At 58.2% G+C, this 24,111-nt stretch overlaps 4 protein-coding genes across 8 annotated transcripts; 2 read left to right on the forward strand and 2 right to left on the reverse strand.

The window, feature by feature from the left end:
- Positions 1–822: 822 nt before the first annotated feature.
- TOE1 (target of EGR1, member 1 (nuclear)) lies at positions 823–5,353 on the reverse strand. 2 transcript variants are annotated; one of them, XM_017824706.1, is made up of 7 exons: positions 5,280–5,353; positions 4,908–4,948; positions 4,725–4,821; positions 4,410–4,568; positions 3,891–4,150; positions 2,535–2,706; positions 823–1,775 (listed from the first exon to the last, which is right to left on the reverse strand). In XM_017824706.1, exons 4-7 carry the CDS (start codon positions 4,518–4,520, stop codon positions 978–980), a joined length of 1,341 nt encoding a protein of 446 aa, XP_017680195.1. In that variant the 5' UTR covers positions 4,521–4,568; positions 4,725–4,821; positions 4,908–4,948; positions 5,280–5,353; the 3' UTR covers positions 823–977. The 2 variants fall into 2 exon arrangements, with proteins under 2 accessions (XP_017680195.1, XP_017680193.1); XM_017824704.1 differs by lacking the exon at positions 5,280–5,353 and adding an exon at positions 5,030–5,159.
- An 850-nt stretch (positions 5,354–6,203) lies between these two features.
- Positions 6,204–10,842, forward strand: MUTYH (mutY DNA glycosylase). Its single transcript, XM_017824773.1, has 14 exons — positions 6,204–6,549; positions 6,821–6,860; positions 7,191–7,264; positions 7,400–7,441; positions 7,518–7,589; positions 7,798–7,911; positions 8,186–8,283; positions 8,554–8,698; positions 8,798–8,873; positions 8,948–9,133; positions 9,335–9,480; positions 9,702–9,851; positions 9,993–10,043; positions 10,298–10,842. The coding sequence occupies exons 1-14, from the start codon at positions 6,442–6,444 to the stop codon at positions 10,400–10,402; spliced, it is 1,407 nt and encodes a 468-aa protein (XP_017680262.1). The 5' UTR covers positions 6,204–6,441; the 3' UTR covers positions 10,403–10,842.
- A 549-nt stretch (positions 10,843–11,391) lies between these two features.
- HPDL (4-hydroxyphenylpyruvate dioxygenase like) lies at positions 11,392–15,126 on the reverse strand. 3 transcript variants are annotated; one of them, XM_017824769.1, is made up of 2 exons: positions 13,847–13,893; positions 11,392–13,091 (listed from the first exon to the last, which is right to left on the reverse strand). In XM_017824769.1, the coding sequence occupies exons 1-2, from the start codon at positions 13,887–13,889 to the stop codon at positions 11,896–11,898; spliced, it is 1,239 nt and encodes a 412-aa protein (XP_017680258.1). In that variant the 5' UTR covers positions 13,890–13,893; the 3' UTR covers positions 11,392–11,895. The 3 variants fall into 3 exon arrangements, with proteins under 3 accessions (XP_017680258.1, XP_017680261.1, XP_017680260.1); XM_017824772.1 differs by lacking the exon at positions 13,847–13,893 and adding an exon at positions 14,949–15,126 and having other exon boundaries at positions 11,393–13,091; XM_017824771.1 differs by lacking the exon at positions 13,847–13,893 and adding an exon at positions 14,280–14,304 and having other exon boundaries at positions 11,393–13,091.
- A 626-nt stretch (positions 15,127–15,752) lies between these two features.
- LOC108502072 (selenoprotein Pb-like) lies at positions 15,753–19,087 on the forward strand. Of its 2 annotated transcripts, none has more exons than XM_017824578.1 (5): positions 15,753–15,874; positions 16,645–16,862; positions 16,962–17,174; positions 17,312–17,447; positions 18,084–19,087. In XM_017824578.1, exons 2-5 carry the CDS (start codon positions 16,660–16,662, stop codon positions 18,327–18,329), a joined length of 798 nt encoding a protein of 265 aa, XP_017680067.1. In that variant the 5' UTR covers positions 15,753–15,874; positions 16,645–16,659; the 3' UTR covers positions 18,330–19,087. The 2 variants fall into 2 exon arrangements, with proteins under 2 accessions (XP_017680067.1, XP_017680068.1); XM_017824579.1 differs by having other exon boundaries at positions 15,761–15,869.
- Positions 19,088–24,111: the final 5,024 nt, after the last annotated feature.

Genomic DNA, 24,111 nt, shown 5'->3' on the forward strand with positions numbered 1-24,111 from the left:
CGGATATTTATGAATATGTAAAGAAAGCACGTCTTGTTTTTATGTTGATTGACCTTCTGACTTTTTTGAACTATAGAAATGGTGTATGTTTTATTGGAACTGCAATAAGAAGTAACCAAAGATGAATCCAGTTAAATATTTTCATAATTTTTTTCTTGGTCAGGTTTTGTAAACTTTCCCAACTTGCTTTCAAAATAAAAATGAAATCAAGGCCTGAGTCTTGTCATTAAGAGGACAATTCTAGGTTAAAAAAGCTGGCTCGAATGCTTACTTAAGCTACAAATGCCATCAATACCTGGCTCGAAATTGTACTTGCTATTACTCAGTGCTGAATTATAAACAAGGAATCATCCTGAGTCAGTGTTATTTCTCTCCTGTATCTTACTGAAGTGTTCCACTATTAAATTAATGAGAATCAAGGATTTTATTTTTACTGCTCTGGGTTACAGTGCCCAGAAGAGGAGGCCATAGCTTTTGATAGCAGCCTGCAGGGAGTTTGCCATGGTGGCTGCTTTGTTCTAGCCCTAAACAGCTTCAGTAGCACAGGAAGCTGTGCAGTTTCTCAGGACCACATCTGGCTTTCACCCTCACTGCATCTCCCCTTGGCAGAAGGCTGATGAGCTGCTATGGCTTGGTTCTGCATGCTGTTAGCCTGCACTAGAATCAGCTGGTCCATCTGGGAGAAACTTTCTCCTTCCCCTCTCTCCTGTAGGAGAAGAGGTCTCATCTGGATGTGCTGTAACCAAAGGTGCACTTTTCCTCCCCCTTCTTCAGCCTCACCACTGCCTTCACATCCCAACATGCTGCTAAGGAACACAGGGGGAACTCCAACTGAGAGCAATTTAATTGGTCAGATGTTAAAACAGAAACAAGAAACTTGTTCCCTTTCTGGCGATGAAATAAAGGACTTGATGGAATAAAGGGCTTCAAAACTTGAAGGGGAAAAAAAAATCAGTTTAGTGAGGAGCTCTGTAGTTCTATGCACTGTCCCAGGCCAACTTTATCTTCTCGCTGTGGGCTTTGGAAGATTTAGAAAACAAGCTCTTCACAATTTGCAGTGGCACCGATTTCCCACTGAGGTACAGTTTATTATGGCAGTCTGGCAACCAGGGCCCTGCTCCAGTGTCTGTGTTTTTCCCTTGCTTGAGCATCCAGACATAAGCCATGATATAGCCAGTCATGAATGCGTCGAAGCCAGCTCGGTGTGTGCCCCCCTGGGAAGGAGGGACACGGGTTTCCTTTTCCTTTCCTGCAGCACCTGCTGCTTCAGTCTTGGGGATGGCCGGGTGACTGACTGAGCCTAACCCAGCAGGAACCTCTGACTTCCTCTCCACTTGGTCACTGTCAGAGGCATTGCCCTTGGCAGAATGGCTCAGGGCAACTGCTACCTGGGCAGCAGTTCCTTTAGTGCTACCCAGATTCTCTTCCCACTGTGTGCTGGTGTCTGAGTTGACCTCTGTTTCCACATCCATGGAGTTCTCCTCCAGTGGCCTGCCCTCTCCGTTGGGTGCGATTTCTGCCAGCTCTGTGGCAGCTGCAGGCTCAAAGCAGCTCTGTTTCTGTGGTGGTCCCTCCTCCCCGTTCTGAGCTTGCTCTATTTTTTCCCCCGAGCTTTCCTCTAGGAACGCCTTTGCAGATGCTTTTGTGTTCTTCCGATGCTTCCATCTGTGCTTCCGTTTCTTTCGCTTCTCCCAAAGCTTGTCGTCCTCATCAATGATGAGATCGATGTTATGAGACTGTGGACACTTCACCCCTTTTGGACACCAGCCATAGGCCTAAGGAGAGAGAGAGAGAGAGAGAGAGAGAGAGAGAAAAGTCTGTAGCCTCTCTCTTCCTGGTTAGAGCAGTGCTCACCATAACACAAAGCAGAGCTAATTATTCCCCTCCACCGAGGGCTCGAGAGGCTGGATCAGGAACACTGTGCTCATTTAGAGCCCCTGAGCAACACTGAGGTGGTTGCTGGATGAGAAAATTCCAGAGATTTCCCCAGCCTGTGTTGTTCTGTGACAGAATGTGAAACATCAGGAAGAGCTCCTTTCTCCATGAGGCACCTGAAACCAGTTCCGATCTGATGGGACAGGCTCTTCGTTTGCTACTGTAGCAGCACCAGGAGGTGCTGTGGGTCACCCTGTGCTACAGTGCCAGAAGCTGCAGACAGGTAACATTTTTTTAAATATCTAATCAAGATACAGGGGAGGGTAGAGGTGGCGTTTCTTGCTTGAGGGACAAGCCAAACTAATACAGAATATATACAAAATACATCCCTCCCCCAAAAGCAATGGGTACTGTAACTCACACCATCCTGCTGTTTAGGGCCATAGAATCTCCTTCTGAATCTTTCCATCTAACATAGCCTGCAGAATTCCCCACCTCCCAAGCAGAGTGTGCTATTGCCCTGTCTGTCATGAAGCCACCTGAAGCTTGAAACTGTTCCTTCTGCTGTGAAGGAACATCCTTCCCTGCCACTTCCTGCTCTGGCCAGGTGTGCCTCTTTCCATGGAGCCATGAAGGAAGCTGGGATTCAGGTTACTTACCGAAAATTTCTCACAGACAGGCACCTTGTTTCCCTCTCCCATGTTGTGGCTTTCCTCTTCCAGGGAGCAGCAGCGATAGTCGATGTATCGGGACATGTTGGCAGGGTAGTTGCAGAACTCCACGGTGAGGTGCTGCCCACTGGAGTCCTTCAGCTTGGAGTTCTCCCTCTTGCTGGAACAAACAGGAGCACACAGTTACTGCAGAGAACTCACAAAGGGACCATGGCCTGGAGCCGGCACAAACTCCCTGCTCTCCACTGAGTCCCAGATCCACGAGTTTCCTGCCCGTGAGCTCCACAGCTTGCTGGAAAAAAATTCAATCCTGGGAGAGCAGCTTGAGTAAGTAGTTGCTTCTGTGCTGATTTAAAGGTTGTTTTTTCTTATGCCAGTATACAGACAGGGAAAACTGCCTCTGGTGAAACTATGGGAGAAGGTGCCACATACTTTGATTTTGAATACTAAGGGAACCAACATATCTGTTAGTCTTCATACTGTTAATGGACAAAGAAAAAACACCCCAAAACGAGACATCACCACCCAGGCAGGTTGAACCTGGGCAATGCAGAAAAGGAAAGGGTTTCCATCATATGAGAAAAGAATCTGACCTCTGTTTTGTCCCAGGAGGTGGTTTAAAGGCCCAAAATCTCTGGAAGGCTCCATGATACTAGAATTGTGGGTTAAAACATTTAAGAGGTCAGTTTAAAAAGTATTTTTATCTTGTCAAAACAAGGCACTCCCATGTTTTACGAACAGCCATCTTGAATGTTTTCAGACCTGTCAAAGTGGCATTTCCTGAGATAAAACAGTCACTAAAAATACTGTTTCTCCTCTATGCAGAGCGTGACTTGAGCTTTTTGGAGATTCCAGGAGCTGTATATCACTGCCAAGGGCTTGTTTAGATTGTGTGGAGACTGCAGAATGTGAGGCCAGACTGCAAAGCACAGATGGGTGTCCTGAACAAGAGCACAACCCTTGCCTGGAAGGCAGTGATGGGATTCGGAGCAGGCTGCAGGTGTGTGTGACAGAGCTGGTCAGCGTCAGGAGGTGCAGGGAGCACCCACTCTTTAACTGCAGCATCCCTCACAAAACAGTTATAACCAGCAGACCCTGCAGGGCAGCCCTGTTTTGATTTGCTCTCTGAGCTCTTAGGGGATGTGTGTTTCTGCTGTGACCCCGTGGCACTGCTGGACCAGAACCAGGCAGTGACTCAATTAGTTCTCAGTTAGATCAGGTCACTGTGGTCAGTCTTCTGCTGGCACTAGGTTTGAAATCCTCTTTCAGCAGCTACCCAACAGAGAGGTAAGGTGTATTAAAAAATGCACCCCTGTGATCTCTAAGTACCAGAGTGATGCTCACCACTTCTTGTAGGCGTACTCCAGGTAGGACGCCACAAAGCGCATCTCAAACTCCGAAGCGTACTTGGTGTCGTATATTCCTGCCGGGAACATCTCGGAGAGGTCGGCAGTGAAGGTGCCCAGGCTCTCGGGGAGGTGGGCGTAGAAGCACTGGTACAGGAACACCAGGTCAATCAGGCCATTATGGAGAATGAGCGGCTTCCTCGCCCGGATGAGCTCCAGGAAAAGCGTCCGGACGCCCTGGCTCTGGCTCTCGTTGCCCTGCAAGAGGAAGGATCAGTCAGGGAGCCTCAGCACCCCAACCTGCCACCACCCTGGGGAGCCCTCAGAGCCTGTGCCTGCTCTGAACAAACACAGACACAAATACTTGGAAAAGCAACTGCACCAAGTGACAGCCTGGGTGTGAAGCAGCAGGGAGGTGAGAGGGACAATGCTGCACTCAGGGCCGAAGTGTGAGCCCATCCTCACTCAGGAGCAAGAGCAGCCAGTGCCCTCCCAGCAGCCTGAGCTGGGTTTGTACCTTGTCGTTGCCCTTGTGGTATGGGATCCCCTGGGAGTACTGCTTGTTGAAGTCGAAGCCGTGCTGCACCAGGAACTGCACAGACTGGGGCTCCACCACGTAATCTTCCATGCAGAGCAGAGTCAGGTTGTAGATCTGGCACAGGTACGTGTTCTCGGACTGCGCCGGGAGAGCGGACAAAGAACGGACAGGTCACAGGGGTGCCGGAACAGCCCGGGGGCAGCTCAGCGGGGCGGGGGTTGGGCCCCAACTCCCGGCGCGTCCCCGCTGCTTCCCGGGAAGGCGGGAGCAGCAGCAAACGGCCCGCGCACGCACCTTCTCCGGGAGCTGCTTGAAGCAGGCGAGGCCGAGGGACAGCACGGAGCGCGTTCTGGCGGCGCTGCAGACGGCCTTGTACCGCTCCTCGATGCACCTGCGGCGGGACAGCGGAGCGTGAACCCCCGGCACCGAGGGACGCGCCCCCCCTCACCCCCCGCCCCGGCCCCGCTGGGCACTCACGGGCTCAGCAGCGACTTCCTGGCGCCGAGGCCGCTCAGCTCCTGCGGGGAGACACACACAGACACCCGTCAGCGGCCCCGCGGCCCTGGCCGCACCCCGGGGGTGCCCCCGCCCCAGCTCACCGTGTCCACGGCCACGAAGGTGGCGGAGCGCAGCGCCAGCAGCAGGGACGGCCACAGCTCGCCCAGGTTGTCGCTCTGCACGTCCACCACCGGCACCCGCGCGGCGCCCGCCATGGCCGCGCCCGCGCGGGGCCCGGGCCGCTGCCGCCGCGCCTGCCCCGCCGCCCGCCCGCCGCGGGCCCCTCCCGCCCCGCGCCGCCCTCCCGCGCGGCCGGCGCGACCCCTACCTGCCCCGGTGGGGCTTTTTTACCGTTCCCAAAATCCGTTTTCAACCGAAATTCGGGGTTAAGTAAACGGGCGTTTAGCACGGACACCTCCCCGGGGTCCTTCCCCATTGAGGCGCTCGGGCCGGCGGAAGCAGGGGCGGGCCCCATCCCGTTTTGCTCCCGGCTCCTTGATTGGCTGCGCGCGCGCCGGGAGGCCCCGCCCCGATCGCGCGCGCAAAGGGCGGGAGACCGCGAGCCCCTCCCTACGCCTCCCTCCGATTGGCTGGAGCGGTCAGGGGGCGGGGCCGCGCGGGGGCGGGAAATGTTTTCCTCGGAAGGTGTCACGTGGCGGCCCCGGCGGGAGCGGCCCCGCCATGACCCGGGCCCGGGCGGGGACGGCGGCGGCGGCGGCGGCGGCGGCCGGGGCGCTCCGACGGAGCGGCGGCAGCGCGGGCCGGGGCAGGAAGCGCACGTCACCCCGCGGAGGTGCCCGGCAGCGGGAGGGTTGGGGGGAGCGTGGGGTGTCCTCTGCTGCCACCCGGGCAGACACCGGTGCCTCCTGGGTCCTCGTAAGGCCCCGCACTCGGTGCGCGTCCACCCGGCAGCGGCCCTGCCGAGCTCCCGCCTGTGCTGCGGTCGAGCCCCGCAGCCCTTCGTGCCCTGACCTCGTTCTCCCGGCAGGGGCCCCGGCTCCAACGCCCGCCCCGCCACTCGCCCGGCATCACTTCAGCGACCCGGCGGAGGTCGAGGCCCTGCGCAAGAACCTGCTCGCCTGGTACGACAGATGCAAGCGGGACCTTCCTTGGAGGACGCTGGTAAGGGGAGACATCGGGAAGCACTCTACCTTAAGGGAGCTTTGGTGAAGTGACCGTGGTGTCTTTCCCTTTGTGGTGCATCCCTACCTTCATGGAAGCACTCCCAGCTAGTTGTGGCAGCTCCCTGGGGGGTTGTCTGTAGCCAGTCCCTAGGTATGAAGACTAAAGCAGGGTACACTTCTCGAATACAGCCTGCAACCAGGAGTTCTTTTCTCTGGCATGATTAGTTGTTTTTTTTAATCCTGTTTGTTCCTGCCTCTGTGATACCCTGCAGCAGTGAGCGCTGGGTATCATTTGCTTTGTATTTGCTTTAAGCCTGCTGGGTGTTTTTATTAGAGATCCTGCCTGCTCTGTACTCAGCCAGTGGCTCAGGGGTGATGAGGTGCTGAGGATGCAGCCTCCTTTACAGCAGCATCTGCCTGAATGGTGCTGGGAACTGCTTGGCCCCTCTGTGGGATTTACATCTGCCTGCAATCACTTCCTGTGTGGAGGGGCTCAGGTCTGGGACAGCTCCTCTCGTGGGATTTTGAACACCGAAGGTGACTCTCGCTGTGGGATATTCACCAGGAAGAAGCTGCTTTGGCTGTCACTTGATTAACTTGAACTCAGAACTTCTGAGCGCTTGGGGGAAGTTTATTTTTTTTTTTTTTTTGCAAATCCCACTGTGGCGTTCAAAACACACCACGAGTAGTTTTATTTTACATGCAGGTTCCCTTTGTGGTGGGGTCCTGTGTCACCTTGTTTCTCACACCACGATCCTCCCCTTTCAGGCAGCGACGGAGCCGGATGCCGACAGACGGGGGTACGCAGGTGAGGAGTGGGGACTGTGCCCCAGCACGTGTGGGGTGCCCCTCGCTGTGTGGCATTGTGAGGGGTGGCTTCAGTCGCCATCCTTGGAACAAGCTGCCTGGAGTGGCCGTGAAAGCCACTGATTCACCCTGCAAGGCACTGCAGGGTTGGAGAGCTCACTTTGGGCCTGGGGGAGCTCCTGTGGGGCAGCGTGTGGGGAAGGTGAGGGGTGGGAAGGGATCCCGTGAACTGGATGCTCTGCAGTGCTTGTAGCCATTGCTCACATGGCCACGGCATGAGGTGTGGGTTGTGCTGGGGCCTCTGGTCTGATGCCTGCCCTGCTCCCTGCAGTGTGGGTGTCCGAGATCATGCTCCAGCAGACACAGGTGGCTACAGTGATTGACTACTACAACCGCTGGATGCAGGTGACTGTTCCTCACAGAGTCCTGTGCCCACAGGCTGCCCCTTTTGGAGAACATGTCCACTGCCTGTGGCAGATCCCCAGCTGCAGAGCACAGCTCTGCTTGTCCCTGACTTGTCCCCTTCCCTCTGTACCACAGAAATGGCCAACACTGCAGGCTCTGGCACAGGCATCCCTGGAGGTGAGTGCCACTGGGACCGGGTGCTCTCCCTGCCCTGTGGCTCTCCATTAACACTGTGCTGTGTCTCTTGGAGCAGGAGGTGAACGAGCTGTGGGCTGGGCTTGGCTACTACTCGAGAGGGAAGCGTCTGCAGGAGGCAGCAAGGAAGGTGCTCTGGAGCTGGGGTGGGAGGGCATTTCCAAACCCCTCTGTGGGTGGTGGGTTGGTGCTGGCTCACACCTGCCCTGCCTTGCTGGGGCTGTGAGCTGCTGGCATGAGGCTGCAGAGGGTGGGATCCCATCTTCCTGCGGGCAAAACGGGTTGCCTGCATGCACCCACCCCAGCTGCTTCCTGGACCTCAGCTCCCTCTCTGCCAGGTGGTGTCCGAGCTGGGCGGCCACATGCCCAGGACGGCTGAGGCCCTGCAGAAGCTGCTGCCGGGAGTGGGCCGATACACGGCGGGAGCCATTGCATCCATCTCGTATGGCCAGGTGAGAGCTGGGCATCACTGGACATGTCTCCCATTTTTGCCACCCAGCCCCACTGCTGGCAGGGTCCTGCTGCTGGGGTCTCACTAACCAGGGGCTCCTCCTCAGGGCTGTGCTTGGCTCTTGCTCTCCCCTCACTTTGGGGTGCATCTCACCCACTGCCCAGCTTGGCCTGTGGTTTGGCCTCTTGTGTGTCCCTCTCCATCCTGGGAGCACCCCAGCTCCCTGCCTTACTTGGAGCGCATCCCAGCATGGTAACCCCAGTTCCTGGTCCCAGGCTACTGGCGTTGTGGATGGGAATGTGATCCGTGTGCTGTGCCGCCTGCGATGCATCGGTGCCGACTCCAGCAGCCCGGCCGTCATGGACCGGCTCTGGTAAGGGGAATGCTCTGTCTCTGTTTGGAGCTGTGGTGATCATGGCCAAGCACAGGAGTGCTCAGGAGCCATGGGGAGCTGAGCCTGTGTAGGGAGAGAGGTGTGGAGTACAAGAGCTGTTGGGAAGGTGGTGCTGCTGGGAGTAGTGGAGAAAGGAGCTGTGTTACCTGTGCCTACATAGGAGCATCGTCCCTGGCAGGCAGGGGGCAGGCACAGGTCCTGGGATGCTCTCCTTGCAGAGCCCTGTGCCTCTCACTACCATTTGTCCAGGGACATGGCCAATGCCCTGGTGGACAAGAGCCGCCCTGGGGATTTTAACCAAGCCCTGATGGAGCTGGGGGCGACCGTGTGTGTGCCCAAGGCCCCGCTGTGCGGGGAGTGCCCCGTGAAGCAGCACTGCCGAGCACGGTGCAGGGTAAGTATGCCCCCAAAATGTGGCCCTGAGGGGTTGCCATGTGCGGGGACAGGGTGGGCTGGTGGATGAACCTGTCCCCGCTCCTGTCCCTCCTTGCAGGTGGAGAAGGAACTGGCTTTCGCCTCGCAGAAGCTGTTTGGAAAACCCGCCCCAGTGCCCGATGTTGAGGACTGTGGTGAGCGTGGGGGGAGATCCCTGTTGTAGCTCCAGGTCTGGGCCCTGCAGCAACTATTATGTTGGTGTTTGCAGGTGTTGGGGACTGTCCCCTGTGCCCCCCAGCCACGGAGCCGTGGGACAGCAGCCTGGGGGTGACCAACTTTCCTCGGAAAGCAGCAAAGAAGCAGCCGCGGGCGATGCGAACGGCCACGTGTGTGCTGGAGCGGAGGGGCTGCCGTGGGGGCCCCGAGTACCTCATCGTGCAGAGACCCAGCTCAGGTGATGAGGCTGGGCAGGAGGGGGATGGAGGCATCACGCAGCCCCTTCCCACCTGTGTGAGGGACAGAGCAGCCTGGGGGAGGCACTGGGGATGCACTTCCTGCTAGGGTGGGGAAAGGAGGCCCTTGGAGCTGTGAGGAGGCTCAGTGTCTCCAGATGTACCCCTTGCTGTCTCACATTTCTGTCATGCCTCCTCCCCAGGTCTCCTGGCTGGACTCTGGGAGTTCCCAAGTCTCCCGCTGGCTCAAGATCTGCAGGAGGAGAAGGAGAGGGAGGTGCTGGCTGATCACCTCCAGGCCTGGATGGGGCAGCCCGTGGCAGCCAAAGGCCTGCGGTTCATTGGAGAGGTGAGCCCGGAGACAGAGGGATACAGTGTGAGCCCCCTGTGCTCAGCCACAGGGATGCAGCACAGGGGAAGAGGGTCCCCCTTCCCCACTGTCACCCCTCCCACGCTCTGCCCCACTCCTCAGAGCCCTGGCAGACTTGATGCACTTGTGGGGCGGCTGAGCTGTGCACCCCTCACTGCAGGCCAGCTGCCTGTTTCATGTGTCTTCCCATCCCTTCACAGGTCATCCACATCTTCTCCCACATCCACCAGACGTATGTGGTCTATTCCCTGCCCCTGGATGGGGATGTGACCCTGGACCCTGCCTCCCCATCCCGCTGGGTGACAGAGGAGGAGTTCCATGCCTCAGCTGTGTCCACAGCCATGAAGAAGGTACTGGGGGGCATCTGGGCCTCTCCTCCCTTCTGTCAGTCTTTCTGGGAGAGCCTCTGCCATCCCCTCAGCCTCTGCAGGCTGTCTCAGCTCCAAGACCCAGCTGCTGTTCAGCTCTGGGCTCTCTTGTGCTCCCTTCAGGTGCTGAAAGCCCACAAGAAGCAGCACAGGAACGAGACCAGCCCTGGCAAGGTGAGCAGTGCTCCAGGGTGCCTGAAGCCCCAGGAGCTGCTCCCTGTTGCTGTGGGACAGCCTCTGGTGTGCCATGCTGAAGCCCCCATGGGGTTTGGGATCAGGCCAAGGAGCATCCTGTGGCAGGGAGACTTGCCTGGCTGGCACTGCCCCAGGATGTCCCCAGTACCAGGGGCCCCTTTCTCCAGAGGGGATCCCTGGAGACCGTGGGGGCCCTTGGGGTTTGATTTAGTTCTACTGCTTGTCTCCTGTAGGGCTTCAAGCGGAAGAGGGGGGCAAAACCACAGGGAGCAGGCAGCACCTGCCCTGGGACACAGCTCTCCCTCCACGCCTTCCTCCGGGCACCGACTGCCCCGTGACAGCACCTGCCATGTGTGAGACCCCCAGAGACCCACCCTGTGGGGAGTCCTGCCCGTGGCAGGGGATAGTTTGTCCCTGTGTTGCTGCAAGCTCAGTACATGGCACTGTACCGGTCTCCCACTCGTCCTTTCCACTGGCTCCCCTGTGGGAAGTGTGCCTGGATGTGGCCACTGCAGTACTGAACGTGTCCTGGGGCCAGGCCTGCCCTTCTGGGGTTATTCAGCCCCTGGCACCATGGACTCCCAGCAGCAGGGGTTCCTCTTTGGCAGTGGGAAGGCTGTGGCCACACTGCTCCCACAGCCCTGTCCCCTGCCTGCACCTCATCCACCAGCCAGTGACTGGGGATGCTGCCATACCCTTCCCCGCCTCCAACAGTCCTTTTTATACACTTGTTTTTACTGAACCTGAACCACAGGCTTTCTAATAATAAATCCTAAGTGTGTGGGGTTTTCTACGTGACTTTCTGTTTCTGTTGCACTGTGCTAAGCTGGGGGTGTCGGGCAGCCTGTGGTAGAATGTGAAGACAGCCAGCAGGATCCCTACATTTGGGTTGGAGACAGCAGGGATTTCTTTGTTAAAGAACCCCTTGGCTGAGCATTAACTGCTGGTGACTCAAATAGGGCATCCAGAGCATTCCTCTTGCGAGGGCAGGCATCAGTCTCTGAGGGCTGTGCTGCTCCTACCCACAGGCTGCTCCTACATAGGCCAAACAGCTGTCCCCAGGGCTTTTTGTAGGGTTTTATCCTTTTTTCTTCTGGCTGTTCCTCACTGTCCTGCTGAGGTTTTCCCTGACTGTGATGCACCCTTGCAAAGGCACAAGCCTGGGGGCTGGCAGGGACTTGGGACAGTCCTGGTGGGGTGCAAGGGGCAATGACCTCAATTTAGGGACTGCAGGGGTGGGGACAGCCCGCCTTGAGGGACAGAAATGGCCCTCTCATCCTCGCCTGGCACTCAGCACATTGTAAATGGGAGGATTAAGAACTCAAAGCAGTTAATTCTTTAATTGGGAGGAGCAAGAGGCCACCACTTGCCCCACACAGGGGCTGGCCGTGCTCTGGGTGGTAACCATTGGTGAGCAGTCTGCCCAAGGCCCCAGGCTTATCCACTCCCCTCTGGCAGCCCTTCATTCCTCTACAGCTGGGGGTGGTTGCTGTGCCAGCACTGCTCTTGGCCCTGCTGCAGGCTCAAGTCTCAATAAATTAAGATGAACTGAGGCAGAATTCTTTGTCTGAGGTTGATAAATCACTGGGAACCCAGGGAGGGAGAAAAATCACCCTCCATCCTGGGGGATGCTCAGACCCCTGCTGGATTTGGCCCTGAGGGTCTTTCTCCCACGCTGAGTTGGCTCTGGGTTGACCTGGAGTGCTCCCTTGGTCCCTGCCCACCTGGGCCATGCCACCAGCACCCACTGGGATCTCTACAGTGGTGCAGTGCCCCCAGGGTTGGAGTGGAGAGGATGGGGAGCTGAGGGTGGAGGATTGCAGTGTTGCCACTACTGCTGCTGGTCCATATAGACCTGCACAGCTTTCCACAGTGCCCGTATATTGCCTTCCCCAAAGCCCGGTGCTCCCCGACGGTCAATGAGCTCCAGGAAGAAGGTCTCCTCGGAGAAGATGGGGTGGGTGAAGATCTGCATCAAATACTCCTGAGAAGGGCTCTCTGTGGCATCAGTGCCCCGCCGGCCCTTGTCCCCAGGCGGTGTGGTGTCCAGGAGGATGCCAAGCTCTGCCAGCATGTGGGGGTCCTGCCCGGCCCCCCGGATCTCCTCCGCTTTGCCCCCCTGGCTGTAATATGTGGCGGGGGGTGTGAAGAACCGCACACCCTGCTGCTGCAAAGCCCTGGTTGTGGTGACGATGTCGGTGGTGCAGAGGCCGACGTGCTGGATCCCGGCCCCGCCGTGCTGCTCCAGGAACGTGTCGACTTGGTTGGTGCCGTCCCGCGAGAGGGACTCGGCGAAGACCAGCTTGCAGCCGTGTGCTGGGGTGCCCTGGGCACTCTGCAGCGCAAGGAGCAGCATGCCCACCCCCTGCCCCCCTAGCACGTATCCCTCGGCTGGGCTTTCCTGCGGGTTCAGCAGGAAGCGGTGGAAGCCGAAGCAGCGCTGGTACCAGTCCAGAGCTGCCCGGGCGCCACCCCGGGGGCAGACATATGTGATGTGGTCAAAGTGGGTGATCTCAATCCCGTCCCCTGTGGCTGAGGGGGCTCTTTGGATGGGCTGGAAGCCAGGCAGGAAGGGTCCCTGGTAGCGAGATCGGTCTAAAAGGGTATGGCTGATGTTGCCCACGACGGAGCTCACCACCCCGTAGGTGACAGAACCGCCGTCATCCCTCAGCTCAGTGGGGGGCACCAGCAAGGAGCATCCCTGGCTCTGCAGCCGCTTGCAGAACCCCAGCACGTCGTCCACCTCAAAGCAGACGTTGGAGGCTGTGCCCAAGGCAGGCTGGGGGTCCACGTCGTAGAGGAATTCCCGGGAGGAGGTGCTGGCAGACCCCGGTGCCAGGCGCTCGTTGACGAGGAAGACAGCGGATCCCCGTCGCAAGGCCAGCTGCCGGACCCGCGGCGTCTCCCGCACGGCCACGGGCTGGAAGCGAAAGGTGTTGGCCAGGTGCTGGGCCCAGCCCTGCCTGTAGGGCAGGTGGAGGGAGATGAAGCAGGGGCGGCTCAGCGAGGCTGCCATGGCCGGGCAGGCTGCAGGGAGGATGCAGGGGGTCAGGGGGGGCTTACTGGCCATGGGAAGAAGCCGTTCCCCCACCTTGCACAGAGCCCACGTGCATCTGCGTGCACAGACGCACATGTGTGTAAACTTGCACCCTTTAAATGTGTGTATTTAAATAAGTGGTCTCACAAGCCAATTTGCACTGTGCAAGGGCACCCACCTTCCGCAGCAGCTGCAAAGATCTGCCCAAGGGTGCTGAGGCATCCCACCCCTTCACTCTGCTGCCCTGCCCTGTGCCTGGGGTGCCTGAGGAGAAAACCCCCGAGCCCTGGCTGCAGCCCAGTGGGCCTCCTCTGGAGCCATGTGTCCCTTGGGAGTGCCACAGGGAGGTCAGCAAGGAATCCCAGTGTGGGAGGCGTGCTGTACGTGTAAGCAAGATTATGGGGACAAGGGTTGTGGGGGAGAATGTCCTGTACCAGGAACATGGAGGTTGGACTGGTAAACATGGAGCAACACACTAGTTATAGCTAAAAGGCTTCTGTGCTGTCCCAGTGCTTGCCAAGGTTGTCCCACGAATGTGGGGGTTACAGGCTGATGTGCCCTTTCTCTCCCCAACAAGGACAGCGTGGAGCTACAACGCTTCCTGCAGCAGGCTGGGGACAATGACCTTGCCCTATTGGGGCAGAGGAGGGACACTTCAGGAAAAGTGATCTCCCTCCCCACCCCGCCACATGCCTGCGACACCGAAGGAGGCAAAAAGATCTGTCCAAAAAATCAATCGGCATACCCTCTCCAGAGCATCCCATTGAGGCTTCCTGACCCCTTGGCATGCACCAGCCACCCCGGCCAGAGCGCACAGGAGTGCAGGGGGCTGGGGGGCCACACACACACCTGCTGAAATATTCCCTCTCACCCGCCTCTGGAAGGGGCTGTGCACACCGAGCCCTCCCTGCTCCCAGGGCACAGGGCTGAGCAGGGGCCCCGCAGTGCCCCTGAGACCCGCCGGGCTCCCCGCCCGCGCAGGGAGGCGGGACCGTGCCGGGGCCCCTCCGAGCACATGGGCAGGGGACGGCGCTCCTTCCCTCCAGCCCTCCTTCCCGCTGCGCCCTGCGGGATCAGCACGATTCCCGCTCCGCTCCCGCCGCCCCCGCTCCCGGCCGCCCGCCCCGTCCCTCCCCCGTGCCCGCGGGGGCCCCGCTCGCCCCCGGGCCGCGGCTCACCGGGGTCAAGGCTGCGGGCGAAGGGGATGCCGGGCAGGGCCGGCCCCGGGGGCGGTTCGATCGCTCCTCCCCGGCATGCCCCGGGCACGGCGGGACGGGCACAGCCGCGGGGGTGGCGGTGCCAGGGAGCCTGTGGGAGCTTGTGGGAGCTCTGGGGAGTTGTCCCGGCGGGGGGAATCGGCGGCTCCCGTCCTAGGCAGGGAACCCCTGGCCACGGTGAACGCCGCACGCTGCGGGTGCCGCAGTTCCTATCGACCCGTGCGGGGCGGGCGGTGGTTGTAGGGCGAAAAGATGCCCAGGTTTACGAGCGCGGGCACCGTGGCTCGGGGTGAGCCAAGGGAGGAGGGAGCCAGGTGGTGCTAGGGGGTCCCTGGGATGCAGCTCATGTCTGTGCTGGGTCATTCCCTGCCAACCCGAATCCAACCCGAATACGTAGTGCCCACGCTCAGTGCTGGGCGCTTCACGGGCCAGGGATGCCCAGTGGGGCTTAGGGAAGCAGCAGGTAGGTGGGTGGGGGTGAGAGCTCTGCAGAAGGCCCGGTGTCAGGCATGAGATGGGGCTGCTCCAGGCTGACCCCGTGCAGCTCCGCCTGCTCCCCGATCCCAACCCATGGCTCCACACCCTTGCAGACACCCCTGAGCCCCTCCATCCCCCTAGCAGCAATCCTACTCGTGGCTGTTTTCCGATCCTCTCTCTCCCTGCTACTTGTGGCTGTTTTCCGACGAATCTCCTCTCTTCATGTGTCTGGGATCATATTCTGCCCCCTCTCTGACTGTGGCTGCTGCCCTTCCCTGCCTTATCATGTTTTTGTACAGAGCCCAGGTACAATAAACTGCTCAAATATTTGCAGAGATGTCCGTGTGCTGCCAGAGTGGTGAGCTCCTCTTGTTTGGTTGGGGGGTGGAATCCAGTGTTGCTGTGATTTCCCAAGGGAGCACCGGCTCCTTACACGACCACAGCCCCACTGGTGTGGGGCCAGACAGGAGGCATGGGATCGGACACTGGGGGATGGCTGTGGGGCCACACAACAGAACAGCACGGCCTTCAGGGTGACACTGTGCAGAGCAGGGAGCTGCAGCACCCCGGGGTGTGAGGCCCATCCCTTTGGCTGCAGGGTGGCAGAGGCAGGGTGGCAGGGTGGCTCCCCTGGGACCTTGTGCATGGATGATACTGTTCAATGTTACCCCACAGTCCTGCAGCCCTTTGGTGCAAGCAGTGCCCTTGGCAGTGCCCCCAGCCCTCCTGTGCTATGGGGTGATTTCGAGTGGCTATGCCTGTGTTTTCCCTCCAGCACTGCCTGTCACCCTCTGTGCCAGCCCGGCACCAGGCACCGCTTTGCCCCAGCGTGGCACGGGCTGGGCTGTGGCAGCAGGACGAAGCCACATGGCACGGAGGGGGACAGTGCCTGCCTTGTTGCCATCCCCTCGAGGCAGGCGGTGGTGGCCAGGGAGCAGTCCCTGTTCCAGCCAGGCTCTTCTCCTCCCTCCTGGGCGGGGAGAGTGGACAGGAGATAAAAGGGAGATCAGGGCCAGCTGGAAGTTGCTGAAAGCTGCTGGGACTGGGAGCAAGGGAGGACGGCAGCGAGGAGAAGTGCGGTATTGAGGACTCGTTCTCGTGGGGGGGAGGGCTGGAGATTGGGAGCACATCCATCCTGACCAGACCCTGAAGCCCCCTGCTCCTTCCCCAGATCATCCCCCCCAGTCCTATATCCTTCCCCTGCTCATTAAACCTGCTGGATGCTAGAGGGACGGGGCATATCTTGGGGTGGGAATGGTTAGGGGGCTGAGAGGAAGGGAATTCAGGCAGATATTCAGAGGCGAGGGCTTTAAAGGCTCTGTGTACCCCCAAAATGCTTCATGGGGCATAAAGGATTCTCAAGGTGACCTGAAGGTGAAACCATTCCTGTCCCAGTGACTCCTCACTGGTAGCCGAGATGATGAGGGCTGCATCCCTGCTCCCCTCTGGGACAAAGACAGACCTCTGTCTGGGGCTGGGTTTGTTTTATGGCATTAGGGAGGTGGACAAGGCCCATGGGAGGAGCAGCACCTTCATCTTCTGTTGTGTGGAGGGGGTATCTCACTGCTGGGGAAAACAGGGTGCTGTGGCAGTGGGTGCCCACGAAAGATGCAGCAAAGCTGCTGTGCTGGTTGGGAGCTGGACACCCCAATCCCCCATTTCATCTCCCTCTCCTTGCCCCCCCAGAGTAGGGTTTCCTGGCTCCCAGTGCTGTGCTGGGAGCCTACTAGTCCTTGTCCTACCACCACTGCCCACTAGTCCTTGTCTGCCCTGGGTGGGGGGTGCAGGGAGGTACTTTGGGGTTGCAGTGGATCTAGGAGGAGAATAACACCCCGTGTCCCCCTGCCAGGGCCCAGAGTCCGGGATGAGGCTGCTGGTGCTGGCCCTGGCCACCTGGCTGGGGCTGTCCTCGGCCTCTGAGGAGGTGGCCAACAGCAGCCGGATCTGCCAGGAGGCACCAGCATGGAGCATCAACGGCTCAAGCCCCATGGAGGGGGCGGCAGGGCAGGTGACCGTGGTGGCTCTGCTGAAGGCCAGCTGACACTTCTGCCTGACGCAGGCCCAGAGGTGAGCCCTGCTCCCCTGCCCCAAACCAGCTCCACCATCTCGGGGGGGTCTCAGCAGCCCCCTGCCCCGGCACCCTTTCCCAGCGCCTCCTTCCCACAGCCTCGGGGGCCTGCGGGAGCGGCTGGCCCGGCAGGGCATGGTCGGCATCCGCTACATGATCATCAACGAGAAGGCGCCGCTGTCCCGCGCCATGTTCGGGGAGCTGCAGCGCCACGCCCCGCCGGGAGTCCCCGTCCTCCAGCCGGAGCCGGAGGACCCCGACGTCTGGCAGGTCCTGGGGGGCGACAAGGACGACTTCCTTGTCTATGACCGGTGAGTGGCCCCCGACTCGCCTGAGGCTTTCTTGGGGGTTACAGAGCTCTTGGTGGGCTTCCAAAATCTACCCCCATGGCTGGGCTGGGGGGAACCCAAAACCCCATCTCGAGCCAGGCCATGGCTTCTCCTCTCAGGTGCGGCCGCCTGGCTTTCCACATCCAGCTGCCCTTCAGCTTCCTCTACTTCCCCTACGTGGAGTCGGCCATCCGCTTCACCCACAGCAAGGACTTCTGCGGCAACTGCTCCCTCTACCCCAACACTACACAGGAGGTAAGAGCAGGGATGCTCACTGGAGCTGGGATTCTTTCTCTCCTCTGGCATTGCACACCATGAGAAACAATGTTATCTCCATGCTGGGGACAGGCTCCGGGGTTGGCAGCTGCCCTTGGCAGTGGTTTAGAGGGAAGGTGATGAAAGGTCTGGAATAAGGGCACTTAAATAGGTCAGAGCTTTCAGACTGAGAAAGAATGGACTAAAGGGGTCATAGCCCAGGTCTGGGAAAGCTAACTAGGACTCTTCTCATATAAGAAAGGGGCAGGCAGTACATGCAGAAGTGGCAAGCTCAGAGCAAAGAAAAGGACACAGCTCTGAGCACAGCAGGTGATTAGTCACTTCCTAGGAGAAAAATCCATCCAGAAATATTAAATGCAAAGTCCTTTTTCTCTGGACCACTGACAGCTTGAGCCAAGGGATTCGGGTACAGAGGCTTGTGTCCTGTGTGCTCCAGCCTCTCCTGTCCTCTCTGTGTCCTGGGCCAGGGCTGGAGAGCCTTTGCTCTGACCCATAGCTTTCTGTATGACACATGCTGCTCTGCCTTCATCCCAGCTCACAGCCGTGCTCCCAGGCTTTCTGCAGGGCTCTGTGGGCATTCACATTCCACACCAGTCCTTGTGTTACTTTCCTCAGGCTAACAGTACCATGGAGGCCCCTGTAACCCCGAGCCCGCTTCCTGAACATGAAGGGAAGGAGTCAGGGACCCTCATCCACCAGCACAAGCCCCTCCATCCTCATCGCCACCATGAGGTTGGCAACGAGAGAGCCACAAACCCAAGTGGGGACCACGAACCTGCCGCCCATCCTCACCGCCACCATGGGGACCATGATCATCTCCATCACAAGGGGAAGAAGCAGAAGGAGGGGAATGAGCACTAAGCCAAGCTGGGCAGCCTTGCAGAACCCGGTAGTGTGCAGAACACCCCAACTCACTTCACAGAGGCGAGGAAGGACTTGCTTTGGGCTGCTGATCACCAGCAGCAGTGGTATAACAACTCCCTCCAGCATCCCCCATGTGGGTCACACTCCCACACTGTGGTAGGGATGGAAATCTCCCTCAGACCCTGCTCAGTGCTGCATTTTCCACCCCGGGGCTCAGTTCTGAGCCTTCCTCTGCTGCTGTCTGCCTTTCCATGCTCAATGAAGCCCGCTGTGCAAACCAGGAGGTCCCTGGTCACTGCTGGCTGACACTGCATGGAGCAGCAGGGCAGGGATGGAGGGGCCAGAGCTGGGATGGAAGCAGCACTGCCAGCACCCTCTGCCCATCCCAACACTTCTGGGGCACCCCTGGGTGTCCTGGCCAGGGAGCGAGGGGAGGGACAGTGTGTGCCCTGCAGGACATGGTCCCAGGGGTGTACGGGAAGCGGTGGGATGTCGTAGCTCTCCATGGTCCAAACCCCGTACCCCCATAGCTGTCACATCCTGGGGACCCCTCAGACCGTGCACACGGGTATGTGCAGTGGTGGTGGGTGGCCGCAAGATGGTGGCCTTGTCCCCTCTTGGAGACCCACGGGCTGTATGGAAGGGCCCACAGCCCTGGGAGGACGGGGTGAGGATCCTGGGGTCTCTCCTGGGGGAAGCGAGGTGGGAGGGTGATGCGGATATCCAGAGTACAAATAAAACCTCTGTGAAGTGACCACTGCTCAGTCTGGCCTCTGGTGGGCCCAGGGAGGGTGGGGGTCTTGCTCAGTGCTGGTCTGTGCTCTGGGCACAGGGAGGGACACAGGGCTGAATGGAGATCCTGTAATGCAGCAGCTGGTGGTGATTTACATCCCCTGGGTAGGGGTTGGTTGGAGGTAAAGCGGTTGAAGACCGAAGAGACTCCACCTCTTCAAACCTTCTGGTTTCCTCCTGCCAGGATGGGAGCGCAGGGCATCAGTGCTGTGCTGCCAGGAGGACGTTTGGCTCAGCACCTCCATCTCTGCCTTGTAGGTGTGGTGTTGGGGTGCCTGCCCCAGGCTGCTGTTTGTTCCCACATGCAGTCCAAAGTCATCGTGGGCATCTTGTCCCCAGTGCCCAGACTGGTCCCCACTGTGAGCACACCCTGGGGCTTCCCAGCCCTCAGGAAGTCGGGTGCTGTGTCCTTGGCAGGCAGTCACACCTGCCTGCACCGTGGGCCACCCCCAGGCCTGGATCTGCCCTTTACTCCAGCTCCATCCATCATCCCACACAGCCCTACTCAACAGCTTCCCTGAGCTGCCCACCTCCTTTCCAGGCCCCACAGCCTGAGTGGGGAGCAAAGAGACGTTTTTCTGCTCAGCGTTATGAGGTGCCATGTGTGGTGTGTGTCCTACTGCTGATGCTCTGAGCTGGATTTCTGCCCCCCTCCAGCCTGCCTCTGCTGGAGAATGCTCTGCCCAGTGACTGGGACAAGAACCAGGGTGAAGAGAACCTGTTCTTCATGGGGATGAGGCCAGTGAGAACAGAAGGGTCTTTCTCATCAGCCTGGGGGAGCCAGCCAAGCTCTCCCATGGACTACTGGCTGAGACTCTGCTCTCCCTCCTCCATCTCTCCTCCCCCTTCCTCCTCTACCTGCTTCCAGTAGCCTGCAAGGGCACCTCTGTCTGCTGCTCCTGCCATCAATATTGAGGTTATCTTTTTCTTCTGGCAGCTGCTGTAATTGAAACAAAGCAGGCCGGGCCTCACGGGCTCCGCTCCTCTCGCTCATTTTGCCGGTGCTGCTGAGACAACTAATTCATCTTATCAATGAGTGGTTGGCCTCTTTTCCACCAGATCCAGGCAGAGCCCTCTCCCCACCAAGGCTGGTAGGAGCAGGCTGTGTCCCTGTGGTGTGCTGCTGGGTGCTGCTCCGTCCAGCCTCTGGTCCTTGCCTTGCCTCACCTGGGTGCTGGCCACCAGCAGGAGATGCCAGAGGAGCCAGTCAGAGGGAAGAGGCGCAGACTGGCAGAATGCTGATGGCTTTATCTCTTTCTTTTGCCTTCTGATGTTTCATCAGCACTTCAGTTGTGTTAAATTCCCCATCCTTTTCTTGCTTGGCTCCTAAAGGTGTCCCTGGCAAAGAGGTGAAGGGTGATGAGTGGGGCATACAAGGATTTGCATTCCCTTGCTGAGGGATCCCATCTGGTGCTGGGTGTGTAGTCCAGTGCAACTGCTACCATTTGGTTACCTCCCAGCAGGCGAATTTCTAGTCCTGAAGGCCTGGCTTGGCATTTTGCTTTGGGTAGAGAAATTGAGGTATGGGAAAGAGCTGTGACACTGTTTGGGTGAAGTCCTACATGACTGAGTAATGGCAAGGGTTTAGGGTGAAGCTGATGCTACTCCATATATTATTGTCCGAAGGCCTGAAGGGTTTGGGCTTGCTTGGGACCCCTGTGACATTACTCACCCCTGAAAGACACCAGAGACCTGGAGCTCTGCAAATTCTGTGTCATGTCTGCAGTCCTGTGATGTTGAGGGAGAGCTTTGCTCCTGGTGGGGTGGAGGAGAGGTGTTTTGGGGAAGGTAACAGGCTCTCTACATCACTGGTGTCTTGGAGAGCCATGGTATTAGCAGTCATGGAGCCCCAAGGAATCCTCACCTTTCAGGGGGGCTGGCTCAGCTGGGGGGGTCCAGGGCCAGAAACTAGGGCTGACTTCAGGTCCTGGTAGTGCTTGGCACCCTGGTGTCTGTGGCTGTGCCACCACTCTGGAGGAGGAGAGATGCCAGTTTCACATCACATGAAGCCTTGGCCCTGTATGCTGCTCCTACAGAGGGCCAGGCAGATCCTCTTGGGAGAGGGGGAACAGCCAGTCCTAATGTCAACAGAGGCCTCTTGTGCAGCGATGCTGTGTCAAGAAGAGGAATGGGTCCCTCCTCCTCCGCCCATTCATCTGGCAGCCGGGGCTGGCATGCTGCCAAGCCAGGCTGCTTTGGAAACATTTCATTGAGGAGGCAGCTGAGCCTAGGAAAACAGAATGAAAATATACAGAGGGATCACTGTTGTTAGGCAAAATAAATGCGGGCGGCTGCATTTCTGTCCCCCAAGTCCAGCTCAGCCTGGCCCCTCTGGCTTCCATGGGGTCGGGGTGACTGCTGCTGCCTGGGGATGGCAGCCACCTATCTCCATTGTGGGTTAGGAACTGTGGAATGAGGGATGGAGAGATCATTGGTGGCCAGCTTGCTGATGACCCTGGTGCAGAGGCCCGGACTCGGTGTAGCGTTGCCCGAGGAGATGGGACAGAGCAGAGAAACAGCAGCAGAGGTGAACCAGCAGCAGTGACTCTTGTTCCCTGCATGGTCTCAGGTGTGGGAGGTTGATGAAGATGGGTCTGCAGAAGTGTGTCAAATTTTGGCCTCATTAATTCCCATCTCCCTCTTTGTGGGACCAGGCTGGGCACGAGGCCCCCAGCAGGATAGAGCCCGGTCCCTGGGTTTTCAAAGCCCAGTTGGTTGTCATGCCCCATCGTTTGTCTGCTGGCAGAGAGAGAGCAGGGTCACCCCAAAGCAGTCCCCAGGGACAGAGGTGGACACACCTCTCTGACTTCTGAGCAAAGCTACATTCAACAGGTTTGCCTCTCCTATTGTTTCCCGTATAACCTCTATCTTTCCTCCAAAGGCCTTCAAGTCTTTCCATGGCCATTTGATGACCTACAAGAGACCTGTCCCAGCTCTTTATCTCCATCCTGGTGGGTCCAGAGTGGTTTAGGGGAGGCAGAGGTGGAGCCCCAGCCCCATGGGATACCAAAGCTCTCATTCCTGCACGGCTGCTCTCTGTGCCACGATGGCACAGCTTTTTGTGGCTTCACCTCCTCTCTTTGTCCACCTAGCACAGACTGGTTCTGTTATTTATGGTTTAGATCAGGGAGTTGAAAGAAGCCCAGTGTCAGCAGACCAAACCCAACGTACACTCTGGGAGAGACACATCTCACCAGCACATGGATTTGAGCCCATCTCACCATACATGGATTTGCACCAGAGAGCAGGTGCCCAAGGCTGAGACTGGATTCTGTGTTGGTCCTTGTGTTCACAGGAGCTTTGCTAAAACTCATGCTCCCCTCTCTTGCCCTCCTGCTGGGGAAGCAGCTAGCAAGATGCTCCTTTTTTTGCCCAGGGGAGATTTGCCCTGTCTCTGTCCATCTGCCTCTCCTCCAGACAAGTTGGGTGTGATACTTGGCTCCCAAATCCTGCTGCTGAGAGCAGCCTGGGATGATGGCAGATGCCTTATGTACCTAGATCCAGTGGCACAGGCCACAGGCAGCCCACTCCAGCTCCATGGAGCCTCTCCTGGCTGGGCCAGCAGTCGGTGCCTGGGTTCCAACACTCCCCTGTTCCACCATTAATTACCCTCCATCGCTAGGATTTTGTAGCTTCTCCTTGAGTCTGAGTTTGTCCAGCTTTCAGCCTTTTCTGTGTTGTTTTTCAGCTCACGGAGTCTGTGTTGTCTTTTCTCCATTACAGATCCTTTTCTTTTTTCCCTGAAAAAAGTGAAGTTGGTTCAGTGTGTTGTTTCCCACCTGTTTCTCCCCTCCTTCCCTAGAATAACATTCCGTGCCCAGAGTTACTTACATTTTAATTGCCATTAACAAATTGTGTTAAATGCAGAGGGTAAAAGGCTGGGATGGGTTATCATGTGATCTCTGCCCACGGAGGGGGAGTGGGACCCGGAGTGATGGAGGGCAAAGGAATGAGCTCCAGCCCTGGCCTGATTCTGACTTTCCACCCAGCTGGACCCTGCGACCCACTCACATCTCCAAGGCCAGGGCAGACCCGATGCTGAAAGCTGACAGGAGCATTGTTTCCCCCTCACTTTGCCATCTTTTATTCATGCTCTTGTAGCCTGCAAAATGATTCCCCGGTTATTTTAGCATCTCTAATTAAGGGGAAGGAACTTCAGTGGCTGAAAGGGGGAGGTGATGGGCCAAGAGGGCTCCTTTCTGCTGAGCTCAGCCCCGCGACAGCCAGCCTGGCCGGGATGGACATCTCTCTCCAGCACGGGATTGAGTAACTTTCTGGAGCACTCTGTGCTTTTAGACTCTGTGCTGGGGAGGTGACTGTTTCTCCTGGAAGCCGAGGGTCTTCGCCCAGCAGCTCCTCTGTGCTTAATTGCTGGCCTGCACAGCAAATGCGTTTGCTGGAAGGGTGCAGAAATCTCTATGGCAAGGCAGAGGCTCAGCACTTTGCTAATCTTACGGGGGCTGGGGAAGGCAGTCCTGGCAAGCCAGAGATGTAATGTCATGTGTGGGGGAGAGAGGGAACAACAGCTCCTGACAGCCAGAACTCTCTGTCTGGGTACAAGGGGGAATCTGTGCCTGCCCCATCCTGACACCTGATACCCAAGGACCTCGCTCCATTTTTCTCCCTTCCTCACTCCTGCTCCAGACCATTTTGTTCCTCCTCTGGGTACCCCCACTCCAACCATACAAAGGAGCTTCCCAACCTGCATCCTGCCCCACAGGCCCCGTCCCCACAGCAGGGCTTGCCAACTCTCTCCTGTTCACACACCCCACCCTCCTTCTGAAATCCTCCTGGACCTCCAGCCCTGCCAGATCCAAACTCCAGGTGTTTGTGGTACATGGCAGGCGGAGACAATGTGTCATGGGGTGCCCTGGAGATGCCTTCTCCAGAGATGGTGTTGTGTGCAAGCATCCTAGATCCTGGATCAATGATGGCCTGTGGTTTTTCTTAGGTATTGCTGTCCCCTTTGGCAGTAGACAAAGAGCAG

This window comes from Lepidothrix coronata, unplaced genomic scaffold (assembly GCF_001604755.1).
Source record: "Lepidothrix coronata isolate B3197 unplaced genomic scaffold, Lepidothrix_coronata-1.0 Scaffold112, whole genome shotgun sequence".
NCBI lineage: Eukaryota > Metazoa > Chordata > Aves > Passeriformes > Pipridae > Lepidothrix > Lepidothrix coronata.

Coding starts and splice junctions, on each gene's coding strand:
- TOE1 (XM_017824704.1), bottom strand. CDS start 5,143: ATGGCGGGCGCCGCGCGGGTGCCGGTGGTGGACGTGCAGAGCGACAAC. Junction 2,707..3,890: donor GAGTACGCCTACAAGAAGTG/GTGAGCATCACT, acceptor TGTTTGTTCCAG/CAAGAGGGAGAACTCCAAGC. Junction 1,776..2,534: donor CTGTCTGTGAGAAATTTTCG/GTAAGTAACCTG, acceptor CTCTCTCCTTAG/GCCTATGGCTGGTGTCCAAA.
- MUTYH (XM_017824773.1), top strand. CDS start 6,442: ATGCAGCCTCCTTTACAGCAGCATCTGCCTGAATGGTGCTGGGAACTG. Junction 6,861..7,190: donor CGACAGACGGGGGTACGCAG/GTGAGGAGTGGG, acceptor TGCTCCCTGCAG/TGTGGGTGTCCGAGATCATG. Junction 9,481..9,701: donor GCCTGCGGTTCATTGGAGAG/GTGAGCCCGGAG, acceptor ATCCCTTCACAG/GTCATCCACATCTTCTCCCA.
- HPDL (XM_017824769.1), bottom strand. CDS start 13,889: ATGCCAAGGGGTCAGGAAGCCTCAATGGGATGCTCTGGAGAGG. Junction 13,092..13,846: donor AATGGGATGCTCTGGAGAGG/GTATGCCGATTG, acceptor TCCTCCCTGCAG/CCTGCCCGGCCATGGCAGCC.